We start from the raw sequence: 13569 nt of genomic DNA, 5'->3' as shown, positions 1-13569 counted from the left end.
ACTCACAAACAGAAGGTAGAAAAAGGGGCAGAGGGTTTGCCGGGGCCGGGGGATGGGGAGCTGGGGTTTAACGGGGACAACGGTTCTATTTGGGAAGGCGAAAAACAGAGGTGCTGGGGGATGGAGGCACAACAAGGCGAATACGCCCAACACACTGACTTCTCCGCTAAAAATGCTCACAACGGCAGATTGTATAGCATTGTGTATTTACCACAATAAAACACAGCACAGATCTTCTCCACCTGAAAATTCGCAGAGTCATACAAATAACTAAGACAAGTTCAAAGAAGCACACGTTATAACTCTGTATCACTAAGTAAACACAGGAACAGTCTGGAGAAGCATATAAAGCCAGGAGTCTCCCTGTTGGCATGTTAAATCCTTCGGAAGAAAATATGATGTGAGAACAGGCCACAGCCTGTTAGAGTCTATTCCTTTCAAAAATTTTAAATTAAACTGAAACCAGCTTCCCTTCCTCCCGTTCCATGTGCTATAAATTCAATTTGAGGAGACCTAAACCAGTGTTTCTCAAACCCGAGCAAGTATCCGAACCGCCTGCGGGGCTGGGACACCGGGCTGCTGAACCCACGCTCAGAAATCCCGATTCGGTAGAGAATCAGAACTTATTATTGTCAGAATTCTCATTCTAAACCAACTCTGTGTTAAAAGTAAAACGAAGATAAGATGTGTTTGGAGAAAAGTTTTCTAAATATTAATAGTATAAATCCTGCAATATAATCAATGATCTCTTAGATGAATTTCTTCTTAAAACCTGTACCTTGCAGCTTTTAGCTCTGGACTTGATTTTTAAGACAGACACGGGGATTAGGCTAGAAAAAATAAGAGAAACATATCCCTTAAAATTAGACCTACCTCATGTTACAGGATAACATTAAGAAAAAAAGAGACATATAATAACCAACCTTTCAGGTTTAAACCTGAAGAAATCTTTAAAAAAAAAAAAAATCAGACTACCATACTATCTGAATCAATAATTTTTAAGTGAATTTTATGTTCTATAGGAGAACCCCAGAAACGACATTCTCTTACACTTGGTATTCGTCACTACAGGAGAAAAGCCACTCCAAACACCAAATAATCCATAAAGCAGGACACGTTTTTTACTCGACTACACGGATTATAAGCTTCAGTTCACGGACTATAAACACTATTCTACCCACAAAACATGGTGTGAGTCAGATTCCTTCAAAACATGAGTTGAAGGGGTAAGGGGCATCAAGGAGGACACTTTTGGGATGAGCACTCGGTGTTACATGTAAGTGATGAATCGCTAAATTCTACTCCTGAAGTTATTGTCACACTAGACGTTAACTAACTTGGATTTAAATTTGTTTAAAAATACCAAAAAAAGTTTTTAAAGAGCCACAATTGAAGTCTAAGTAGCAAATACCTCCGACCGAAAGAAGACGCTCCAATGTGCCCTTTTGTCAAAATTCTCACTGGCTCTGGGTACCAGGCCGAAGAAGTTGAGCCTCACCCTTGAAGGTGTGGGGCGGCCACTTAAAGAACTCTAAACACGAAGCGTGTTCAGAGTTTCAGTCGGAGCCCCCGGCAGCAGCCCCGAGCGAGGGCAGGTGGGTGAGGGGCAGCGGGAAGGCGGCGTCCAGGGGCCCGAACGGGACATCAGGCGCTGTCATCGGAGAGGAGCCAACACGATCAGAGACGGGAAGATTCAGACACGGTCCGGGAGACATCAGGGAAGGTTCTGGTCATCACAGAGCCTGAGGGGTGGGGAGGGAAGGCGGCCAGGAACGCCGAGGCTTCCGGTCTGAGAACAGGGCACGTGGTGATGGCACTCGTCAGGAGCAGGAGTTCACAGGAAAAGGCAGAGCTCCTGAGGGGCATTTTATTGGGTGTGTGCGTGTGCGTGTGCGTGTGTTCTGCTGGGCTGTGTTCTTTGTGCAGGCAGGAGGAGGCAGTGGATTCTGTTTCAGAAACGCTAAATTTGTACAGCGTCAAATGGAGACGTCCTAGCAGGCAGCTGGCTAGGAATCTGGAAGTTCCTGAGTGGGAGTCTAGGCTGAAGATAAACTCTGGGATCTTCTGTTTATAAAGTGACAGTTGAAGCCATGGGTTTCAGAGGCTGCCCAGGAAGAGATGTCAGGTGAGAGAGAACCGGATTCTTCTAAAGCAGCACGAACTGCCAATTAAAACAGCACGATGTTTACGATGGCCAGAAAACACGAAATATACAACCGGCGGTCCCAAAACGGCAAACCAAGTGTCATCAGAGGAGGGGTCCATCTGTCCCCGAGAAGGCACGGAGGTGGGAGAGAGAGGCCAGATCGGTCAGAGGGGCAGGCCAGAGAGTTCCACGTGCAGCCTCGATCAAATATGCAGGACACTCACACATTGGCTGCTCATCAATAACGCAAAGTGCACGCTGAATACTCTAGTGCGAAAACGTGCAGGGGAGCCAGGAAACACACGGCAAATTTCTGAATGGAGAAGGGACCCGGTACACATCAAGACACACAAAGCATACAGCTTTTGTTCATTCGACAAAAAGACTCGTGCCTCGCCAGGGAATCAGAATGCAGTCTATGCTCTGTTTCAACACGGGAAGTCACTCCCCTAGACATACACAAAACTGGTTCCCTGTCATGCAGGTTAAAAAAGAAAGAAGAATCAGTAATGACAACAGCGACCAAAGTCCTCTCTTCAGTGAACCTGCCTGCGGGCACTTCTCCAAGTGGCACCGCCACCCCGGCCCCCCTCCACCAGATTCCCCCAGGCACCCCACTGCTCACGCTACCCCGAAACCCTCTCAGTCGGCCCTGCCATCAGATGCACTCCTTCCCTGCCTTCTGTAGGAACCACAGGGACCCATCATAGAAGGACCCGGTTTGATTTGGGAAAAGAATATTTTGCCTCTTATTTGTGCTTCAGCTTTCCGGAGGACGGCCACAGGGACGGATGGGGAGGCCGAACCGATCGAGGCCGCATGTGCTCCCTTAGGCTCCCCGGAACAGTGACGGCGGCTGAGGGTTAGGGTGACAGGAGAGGACGGTGGCAGTTTCTCTCACAAAGCGAGGGCACGAAAGGAAACGAAGGGAAGGGAGGAGGTGGGAGAAGCAGGGAGACTGAAGACAAGAACCACGAGCGACAGCTGATCTGGAGCGGGAACCAAAGACGCTTGTAGGCGATCGAGAAAGTCTGAACGTGGACCCAGTATTTTTGTTAAGTATGACAATGACGTACATGGCGATTATGTTGAAAGAATAAAAGGTCCGTACTGGTTACAGACCCTGCCGAAGTAGTTATGGGTGAGCTCACAAGATGCCTGAAGCCTGCTTTAAATACACCAGGGGAGGGGCGCCTGGGCGGCTCAGACGGTGAAGCATCCGACTTCAGCTCAGGTCTCGATCTCACAGCTCGTGAGTTCCAGCCCCGCGGCGGGCTCTGTGCTGATAGCTCGGAGCCTGGAACCTGCTTCGGATTCTGTGTCTCCTCTCTCTGCCCCTCCCCGACTTGTGCTCTGTCTCTGTCTCTGTCTCTCAAAAATAAATAAATGTAAAAAAAAAAAAAAAAAAAAACAACTTTAAATACACCAGGGGGGAAAAATGGGGAAAATAGATCTAACAATAGTGGCAAAGCACTGCCCCTGCCGCCAGAGAAGGGTGACGGGACCCTGGCACTGCCTGGACCTTTCATTCTCTCAACTTGGAGAGGCTTGAAAATGTCTGTATCAGTGTCTGGGGGGTTTTGTCTTGTTTTTTTGCGTGTTTTTGCAAAAACAGGTAAACCAAAGAGGCAAGGAGCTGAGTCAGATCCTGCTTTATTTTTCCTTCAGAACCACAACTGTCTCCACCCTAGCACATTAAAAATAATTCAGGATGCATGATGTGTTGGAGAGTGGGTGTAAGAGAAGGGAAAATGCCTAGTTCTATACAGAGTAGTGCGTACTGAGAATGTACTATAACTGTCTGTTTCCAAAACTGAGTGAGTCTGACTAATTACACCCCAATTTGTATTAAATGCGGTAGGATTCACACCCTGGCACTCAAGAACCTTATAAGAAGTCTACCATCTCCCCGCACTGGAGAACTGACCAGGATCCTAATATACCATCAGAGGGACTGGGTCCTTTCCCTCCACTCCCAGAAGGAGTAAAACTGTTGAAAGGCAGCCCCCGAGACACATGAGCACGGCTTGTTCACCTCTGAGCAGAACAACCGCTCCTGCCCACCAGGCCGCTGGCAGATCTCACAACACTTGCGTTGACGAAAAGGATGCATCTCAGTGTCACCTCAAGAAACTGGGAAACCGGAGTCAGGGACGCGAAAAGGCCCAGGGCTGAAATCTAGGGTGAGAGGAAGAAGCCGTGCTTCGAGGAGAAGGACGACAGATGGCACGACAACACCTCAGACTAAAATCCTGCTCAAAACCCAACGTGCACGCCACTCGGGTCAGAGGAAAAAACCAGAGAAAACGGGACAGGTGGCTCAAAACGTCTTCGGGAGAGCAGACGGCGGGGGGGCTTCGGGAGGTGGCCGGCTGCCACAAGGAGCGAGAAAGGACAAAACAGGAATGCGCTCCGGCAAGACCCGTGCCCCTCTATCCCAGCCAACCCAAAGAACAACCTGGAAGCGGCTGCCCGCGGGGTTGGCTTGTGCGCCAGGCCACCTCCTCAGGAAGCACTCCACCTGCCAGATTTCTGCACACCTCGCACTCGCCCCCCTAGAAGACCAGACTCGGGGCTCTCCTCACACTGCGGTCACACATGCAAGGCGCCTGGGGCCCCCGCAGGTCTCCCTAGCTGTTTTGACAAAGGAAATCTGAATGGATGCAATAAAGCCTAAATAAAAATACAAATGCCTGCTTAATGCAAAAGACATAAAAGACAAAAAAGAAAAGAAAACACACACGTTCAGAGACGTCATTAACTTACTGATGCACTTCACTTCTACGTGGAGGCAGGCACAGGGCTGGCTGCGAGCAAGGAAGAGGGGAGGACGTGTGGGTCTCGCTAGGCCCTGCCCTCCCCCACCCTCCTCCCTGTGGGCTAATTCCAGCACCTCCTCACCACAGCCTGACACTAGGAAACTGACCCGTCCCCGAGCGGGTTTGCGGCAGGGCCGGTGGGGACCGAGCCCACAGCCAATCTCTCCCTCCTGCCTTCGTCATCTGGTCTTAGCAGGAAGCCAGGAGGCACCTAAGGAAAAAGGGACTAGAAACAAAAACAAACAAAAACCAAAAAAATGGGATGAAACAAACAAAAACGAAACACGAGAGAGAAGAACAAAAAGTCAGTCTTGTGGTCGTGGGCCATTTAATCAACAGCGGCACCCCGGCAAATAGCTTCTCTGTTTATTCAACCTACAGAAATACATCGTCCAAACTCCTAATAAGGGGTTTGTCAACAGGACTTTGTAGGATTTAGGAAGATGTAAAAACAAAAAAAGAATTCGCCACATTCACCACCAAAAGGGCTCTGCTCCTAAGGGAGGTATTAGGTCACTGAAGGATCAAAGTGTTCCGTGGGGAACACGTAGATCTCGTGTCCGAAAACGGACCACAGGGCGACATTTCAGAGCTGAGTTTCTGTCAAACCCACCTCCCGAGTCCTCGTACTCAAAGCTCAAGTGCACACATGTCGGCTGATCAAGGGCAATCTGAGAGACTACTGTGCATTTAGCGCTGACACTCGAGGGAACAAGGAAAATAAGAGGGAACAAGGAAAATAATACACGACGTCACTGCCCCCGAGGAACATTCGAAATAGCTGCCTGGAACCCTGAGAATGAAAGAAACGCTAATTACAAGGGGGAGTAGCTAACACGGATGACCCTGATAAGGGATCGAGGAAGGGGAGACAGACCCTAGCAGCGGTGCTCAGAGGCCTGGGAAAGTCAGCTGGGTCAGCGGGACGGAGATTCAGAGGACAGACGGGAGAAGCAAGCAGCGAAGGGAAGGAAGGAAGGGTCAAAGGGGTGTGAGGGCCAGAAAAACACCGTGTGGCAAGCCAGGACAGCACAGAGCAGACTTAAACGTCCATGTTCGTGAAGTAAGGTGAAACAGAGAGGGGAGGACAGGAAGGGCCTTGCGAGAGAGCAAAGGAGTTTAGAGCGGGTGGGACAGGTAAGAGGTCAAACAGGCGACTGCCAGGCAGACACAGCGTATGGCAGCCGAACGTAGGGCGACCTGTCCGCGTAAAAGACGTAAGGACAGAACAAATAACTCAGGTGGTGCAGGGAGAGAAGGGGACAGGAAGCGCGTGACCCGAAGGCACGACCAGAGGACAGGTGTGCTGGGACGCAGACAGTGGGCACTCTGGAAGAAGGACGGGGCTTCTGAAAGGAGGGAAGCTGGCCAGAGCAGGGCAGGAGGGGAGGGCACCACGTGGCTGGCGCTGATGGCCGGACAAGGTGGCGGTCCGCGGGGTGGCAGGGCACGTGGCAGAGCCTCTCCCATCACGCGCTCCAACTGGTCAAAACGACGGCTGTCCTCAGGTGAAAAGGGATCATTGGCAAGGGGGCGCCTCGCCGGCGAATGCTGGCAGAGAGCCGTCTGGGCCGCGGGCTTTCCTCCCCCTCGGGGCCCTGGCCTCCCGCGTGTCCCTCCATTTGCTCTCCAGCAACTTTACCCTACCTCTGGGTCACGTAGGAAGGGGCCCTTAACGGTCAGCGGGGGGAAAGCTGTCACTGAACACGTCTAAGTTTCAAAATTATGTTTTAGCTCAGAAGTTTCCACGCGCAGCCCTCTCGAGCCAGCACGCCAGAACCTTCCTGCCCATCCAGAGCCCCTTCAGTCCCCCTCCCCACGACCCAGGCAGGGGAGCCCCGGGAAACGTGCTTGGCTGAGACTGGCCAAGTCCAAGGCGCCCTCGCGAACAAGAGCCTTCGGAAAACGCCGCGGGCACACGCGGGGCGCCAGAGGCCTGGCAGGATACAGAGAACCAAACGCGGGCAGCAGACCTCTACCACGAGGTGTGTCTCAGGTTCCTCACCCTCCGAGGTGCCTCAGGTGGTCTCGGGTGATTTCTCAACTCACTGAGGCTCTCCCGTTCCGTTTCTGGGCAAATATGGCATGAGAGCGGGCCCTTAAAACGCCACAACCGTTTTGCTGGTTTCTGCAGAAAACTCCACCTCCGTTTTGCTGGTTTGCCATTTAATTCAAATGGGTTAGTGAGAACGCTCACATGATTTCCTAATGCTACGGGTACACTGATCCCAAAACAAACGCTACACTGAATCGATCAAATGCAATTAACATACTTGATACACCCCCCCCCCCGCCCCCCCCCAGCAACTTACGAGCAACTTACACTAGTCGCTGTTCCCCTAAGCCATTTTCAGGCCATACTGAATTACAGTAACGCTCTCGGTTAACAGACAAGGGCATCCGTTCACGGAGTGGCATCTTCCCCGACAGTCTCCTCCCCATGGGACCCCCGTAAAGCGGGGCTTGGATCCACCCCCAGATCCCACAGGCCGACCACCTGCCCAACGCCGCTGTCACCGCCACATGCTGTGACTAGCGCCGCACACCTTCTGAGGCTCGCTCTCAAAAACGTTTCCCTTGAAGCCATAGTTCCGTTCTTGCTTTAACTGGCCATCTCTCTCCTCACTCTGAATGAGCCGCAAAGACTATTTCTACAGGAAGTCTGTTATACTCCTGCTTAAGCTCAAGGAAAAAAACGGTGATAGAGCAGGGTAAATGAGGATTTTATGACATACAACTTCAGCTTGAAAAAGTGGCAAATGACACCACACCAAAAAATCACTAAAGACTTAAAACGGTCTAGCTTCTAATTCCCGAAGGAAAACACGTTTCGTTTTCAGATTGAAAAATATTTTCGGGGCACCTTGGGTGGCTCAGTCGGTTGAGCATCCGACTTCAGCTCAGGTCATGATCGTCCAGTGGGATCGAGCCCTGAACCGGGCTCTGTGCTGACAGGGAGGAGGAGACTGCTTGGGATTCTCTCTCTCCCTCTCTGCCCCTTCCCTGCTCGTGCGCGTGCACACACACGCTCTCTCTCTTTCTCTCAAAATAAATAAACTTAAAAAATATATATTTTCGCACAACTCAAAAGGAAATGATTTCTTGCTTCAAAATAAAAGCAATTTAAAAATGCATTAATTTTAAAAGACTGGGAGGTGGTTCAGAATTTGAATTTCAGTCTCCTGTAAATCCATGCATAAAAATGGGCAGGACAAACTTTACCATTTTGAAAATAACAAAGTAAGGAAAATAAGGAAGTTGATCACTAGACAGTCAAAACTCCTCTTTATTAAGCTAGCGTCTGCAAAAGAGACCAAAATACCTTTGCCACACAGAATCAGGGTTGCACGGAGCTTTTAAGATAGTACTTCATGTTTTAGAAAACAGAATGGCTCCTGTCCCCCTGCCCCACCAGGCCCGGCCCAGTCCTCAGGGCAGTCCTCTGCCCCACACGGTGCCCCTGGGCTCTGTTGCTCCCTCACCCCTCTCCCCCAGTTCCACCAGCCTCTACCAACTGAAAAGGGTCAGGCTGCCAACCCTGGGCAGATAATCCACAGGCTGGCCAATAACCTACATCCTAGCTCCAGGGGAGAGATGACCGGATCAAGTCTCTCCAGAATCTGAACTAGGAAACAAGACCAGAATCGGTCACTTAGAAACTGAAAGAATATAACAAGAAATGCCACAAACTGGGGCCTGAGGGGTTTTGAATAGCTCAAAGAGCACGTGAGCTGAAGCCACAAGGGAGGGAAGACCAGGAGCGAGCAACGCAGCCAGCTGGTAGGAGAGGGGGGCTCCCGCGTACAGAGCAAGGCAGAGTCCCACGGGGTAAAGTTCCAGGGACAAATGCTGTGGACAGACATTCCCCGGAGCTGCCAGGAACCACCCTCCAATGCCAGGTCCTTGGAGCTCAGCCCATCCAGCTTGCATTCCTGCATTTCTGTGCAATTCACATCACCCCACATGTGCTCCCACGAACAATGCCCCTTCTCAAGCTCTCTGGAGTGGGTCTGTGCTGCACACAACCAAAAGCCAAAACAGCACGTATAACATGCAAACAGGAAACAAGCCTTTCTTGATAAACCATTCACAAAACATACTCAACAGTCCTAGTATTTAAGGGAAATACAGGGGCGCCTGGATGGCTCCATCAGTAGAGCACAACACTCTTGATCTTGGGGTTGTGAGTTTGAGCCCCACGTTGGGGGTAAAAAGGACTTAAAAATAAAATCTTGAAAAAGAAAAAAAAAAGGAAATACAGAACTAGAAACACCACCCCCACGCCAAAAGTAAAACCCCCAAAACCTCACACTGACTGAGGAGAGGCACAAGGCAACTTTCTGAGGTAATGGATGGAAAGGTTCTACAGGTGACGTGTTGGTCACTCTTCCTTCAAAACTGATCAAAACGGACACTGAGTATGTGACCATTTCACTGTATGTAAATTATACCTCAATTTACAAAAACAAACTCCCTAAATCTAAATTGTTTCCTTGAGAGAACTTGAGCTTTGGGGGCTATTTTTCAAAACTATATTGACCTGGATAAATCTCACAACCGAGGTTGAGCAGAAACAACCAGATGCAAAAAACACCTGAGTTTCTAGTTAAATACAGAAACGAAACAGCCAACACTCATCAATGGTGTTCAAAGTGAGAGCGGCGGCCAACTTTGAGGTGGGAGGGAGGTGGGGAGTGGGACTCGGGGGAAAAAAAAACCCTCTCCACATCCCTCTTCTACTTTAACAAACAAAAAGAACAAAATCCAGAGGAAAAAGTATTTCATCAGAATCCTGCTTCTGGGGGGCAAAGGGGGAGGGAGAGAGAGAAATCTTAGGCAGGCTCCAAGCTCAGTGCAGGTCCCGGCACGGGACTCGATCCCACGACCCTGAGATCACGACCTGAGCTGAAATCAAGAAATGGACACTTAATCAACTGAGCCACCCAGGCGCCTCAACTCAAATCCGTGTAGCAACCTGAGGTGCAGTTTTAAAAAAACAAACAGGCAGGTTTTGATTTTCAGAGACTGACAGTTTAAAGACACTTCACAAACTCTAGCCGTGGCTCGTCAGCATAAAAACAGAACAAGTAAAAATGGGAGAATGGAGACAAATGATAAACATCCGGCTACAGATCAAATCTGAATACATCCAGCTACAGTCAAATCTGAATACTTAAAACAGGCCAAAAAGTAAATCAAAATGTAAAGTACTTACAGCCATAATTAACTCAAAGGGGTGTTTATACACCCTCACTGGTGACTGGTATTTCTGCACCATGATTGTAACACGACAGCAAACCTCTCACACCTGTAAGACACAAATGTATTGCGATTAAAAAAAAAAAACCCGTGATACAGGGAAAATTTAAATCCGTGTTTACTCAGCAAACCACAGCCCGAGTGTAGAAAGGGACCTCAATAGGTCGCATCATTCTCCACACGCAAAAATCAAAAGATGCTACTTTGATTACACGAGGAAGAAGGTAATGAGACAGTAAGAGTTGGTGAAGGAAGTTCAAGTGTAATGAGGGAATCCCCTCTGGTCGGCCTCCCGGGGCCTCTCCAGGGGATGTACCGGGGTACCAGATCCCAGTCCTTTCCGGCACTGAGATGTTACGATCCGAGGATTAGTTCCCGAATCATTTTCTCTTCCACAACTTTTACCACAAGCCAAACCAAAACGATGGCACTTCAGGATGTGAAGTCTGGAGACACACAAGCATAAAAGTGGAAGAAAATACTACCGTATCTCAAATGATGGAAAACTCCTCAAAAGCGAGCTTCGAAGTCTAACGGACCATCCCTGTTTTCTAACTGCGGTGACCACAATTTCAGAGACTTGTCTTCACGGGGCGGCAACACCAAGCACTCTGGCTAGAGGCTCCCCTGAAACTTCCAAGCCTCAAATAGCTGTGGTATCTGTCGGCAATCAGTTCAAGTGCTGGAGCTACTTCCCCGAAGGTACCCCCTGGCACCTTCCCCGAGGTACGTATTCCTGCCCCGGTGGTGCCAGCCGCCGTGCACTGTCGTGAAAAAACACACTCTTTTTGGTGGGGGGGAGTCCTCCGCGAGACCCTACTTCCCTATTTAAAAATGAGGAAGAAAAAGAAACCCAAAGAGCCTACCTGTCCTGCTGAGGATAATCATTAAGAAGGTTACTTCATGCTGGATACGGTGAGGGGCTATTCCAAAGTACAAAATGGAAAATACTCAAGGAGCCCAAAGTCTAGCTGTAAAAAAAAAAGAAAAGAAAAGAAAAGAAAAAAGAAGGATTACGGAAATATATTTTATTTCAGAAGATTCCTATCTATGTTATTACATTTAAACAGGTCTGGAACTCTCTCCGGCATGTTTGTGTAGCTTCTCTCTCTGAAGGAACAGGTTATGTTGGAAAACAGCGCTGACAGTCTGAAAACTGCCACACAATTACTCTCGGTGACCTCAAGCACGTCCCTTGACTTCCCGTGGACTCAGTTTCACCTCTGTACAATGAGGTTTGGAGTGCGATAACCTTGAAAGACTTCCAGCTCTAAAATCATGACACGCAGAGCCCCAACTCCGGAACTCCCCACCTCCCCTGGAAGCCCCGCATTAATCCTCACTCTGGGACTGGCAGGTCCTGATGCGCTGGGACCACGATCTATTCCGTTTGGCAACCCTGGCGATGCTGGAGCACAATCTGAAAACTGGGAAAACGGATTTCCGAGGATCTCCCAGAGAAGGGGAGGGCGATTACGGGGTATACAAAGGGATGCGGGGGGCTGGGAGACTCAAAAAGCAGTGCTCGGCTGAGATACTCTAACATCCATTCACGATTCCACTGCCCGGCAGAACCCAAAGTGACCACGCTGGGGAACCTGCTAATTCACGAACTTCTGAACTCCTGCCAGTTCCCAGCTTCGGATGCTCGGGTGCAGAGAAACCTCCTACGTGGGAATCCGGAGTTACCACGGCCAAGTGGCACCCCGGACCCGGGCAGCCTCTATTGCATGACAATTGGTGCTTAAAAATCAGCCAATGGCCAGACCCAGGGAGTCCACGGCGCGCAGGCTGAGGGCAGCCGGGCCCTCGGGCGGGTACGGGGGCTCCAGCGCGGCGGCCCCCGCGGGCCCCCAGCCCCGACCGGCCCGGGGGAGGGGAGCCGGGAACGGGATCAGACCCCAAATTCTGTCTCCCGCAGGGAGGGCTCCCGGAGTGGGAAAGCGGAGGAGGGAGGGGGGAGTGCGGGAGCGGGGGGGGGGGGCGCTCCCGCCGGGGCGGAGGAAGCCGAGGGGCCGCGAAGGGCCCCGCGACGCCGGGAGGGGCCGGGCCGGGCCGGGCCGGGGGCGCGCTCGGAGCCCGCCGCGGCGACGCGCGCCTACCTCTTGTCAGAAAGGCCGGGCCCGGAACGCGGGGCGGCGGGGGGAGCTCATGCCGGCGGCTCCGGGGTGCCGTCGCCGTTCCACTGCCTGCGATCGCAGCTCCGCCGCCGGTTCCGGGGAGTGGACCGGAGGGGGGGGGGGCGGGCAAGGGAGGGGCGCGGCGAGGCTCCAGTGGTTGTTACGGGTGACGGGGAGGGCGGGGCCGGGCGGCCGGAAGGGGCGCGCGTGCGCGAGCGCGGCCGAAGGAGGCGGGCGCTACGACCGTTGCTAGGGGAAGGGGAGGAGGGGGACGACCCGGGCCGAGCCGCGCTGCGCAAGCGCCATCTCGGCGGCCGGCGGGCGTGGGAGGAGCTCGGAGCTGGCGCCGGCCCTGACGCAAGGCTAGTCTCGCAAGAGGCCGCTGGCCCCGCCCTGTTTTCGTCACAGGGCGTGGCTAGGCTGAGGGGCGGGGCTCGCGGGCCGCGGTGGGGGTGGCGGGAGGCGGGGCGAGACACCGGAGGGCGGGCAAGCTGGGCCTGGAGTTGCGCCGAGTTGGAGCAAGCCGGTTCCTGCCAGGTCAGAGTCAGCTCGGGGGCCGGGGCCAGGCCGCTGCTGCGAGGCCTGCCCGGCGCCGGCGCCGGAGGTCCGGTGCCTCCTCATTTTTTATGGACTGCTCGGGGGCGGCAGGCCCCCCCCTGCAGCGCCCTGACCGCATTCTCGCCGAGTAATGCAGCGGAGGCGAGTGCCAGGGCTTGGGAGGGGCTGGGTGGAACCGAGCATCGTCTTGTCAACACGTCCAGGCCGCGCGATGGAAGGAACGCGGGGCCAGGTCAGCCCCTGGGGACCAGGAGGGCTGCATTCCAGCGGGACAGCCGCACTTCCAGCTGTAGCTTCAGAGCGCGAGGGTGATGCACCTTGAGACCCGGCGCCTTACGGGGAGCGAGGACTGGAGGGGGGCACGGCGCACGTCCCCCCACACACCGCAAGGCTGGCTTTACCGCCAACACACAATTTCTCCGGCCGTGTCACTACTGCGCCCTTTGCATTAGTCACCCTGGGTGGCTGCACTTGGGATGCTGCCCCTGCACAGAACATTTCCGGAACTGCTTTGGAATTTCCTTCAGGGTCAGTTTAGCAGGCACCCAAGAGCACCATTTATAACTTGATCACACCCTATTTTTCTCTGACCCTCATTTTCCAACTTGAGCAGCCACACTGCTCACTAGACTCAGCTCCGACGGGTTTCGGCCAGTTTGTAAAAATT

At 52.2% G+C, this 13569-nt stretch overlaps 1 protein-coding gene across 3 annotated transcripts in view; it reads right to left on the bottom strand.

Annotated features, from left to right (window-relative positions):
• Positions 1-13569, bottom strand: part of SEC14L1 (SEC14 like lipid binding 1) — an 85476-nt gene that overhangs the window by 37938 nt on the left and 33969 nt on the right. Inside the window, exons 1-3 of one of the 3 annotated variants that reach the window (XM_027052433.2) lie at positions 12327-12481; positions 11091-11195; positions 10181-10273 (exon numbers count right to left, since the gene is read on the bottom strand). In XM_027052433.2, the coding sequence (XP_026908234.1) occupies positions 10181-10243 (63 nt within the window). In that variant the 5' untranslated portion in view covers positions 10244-10273; positions 11091-11195; positions 12327-12481. Of the gene's footprint in view, positions 1-10180; positions 10274-11090; positions 11196-12326; positions 12482-13569 lie in introns of those variants that run through there. The other 2 variants (XM_027052434.2, XM_053211737.1) reach the window with 2 other exon arrangements.

The sequence above is a fragment of the Acinonyx jubatus genome, chromosome E1, assembly GCF_027475565.1.
Source record: "Acinonyx jubatus isolate Ajub_Pintada_27869175 chromosome E1, VMU_Ajub_asm_v1.0, whole genome shotgun sequence".
In the NCBI taxonomy this organism is placed as follows: Eukaryota; Metazoa; Chordata; class Mammalia; order Carnivora; family Felidae; genus Acinonyx; species Acinonyx jubatus.
Note: the sequence above shows the minus strand (reverse complement) of the source record. Positions and strands in the feature narration are given on the sequence as shown.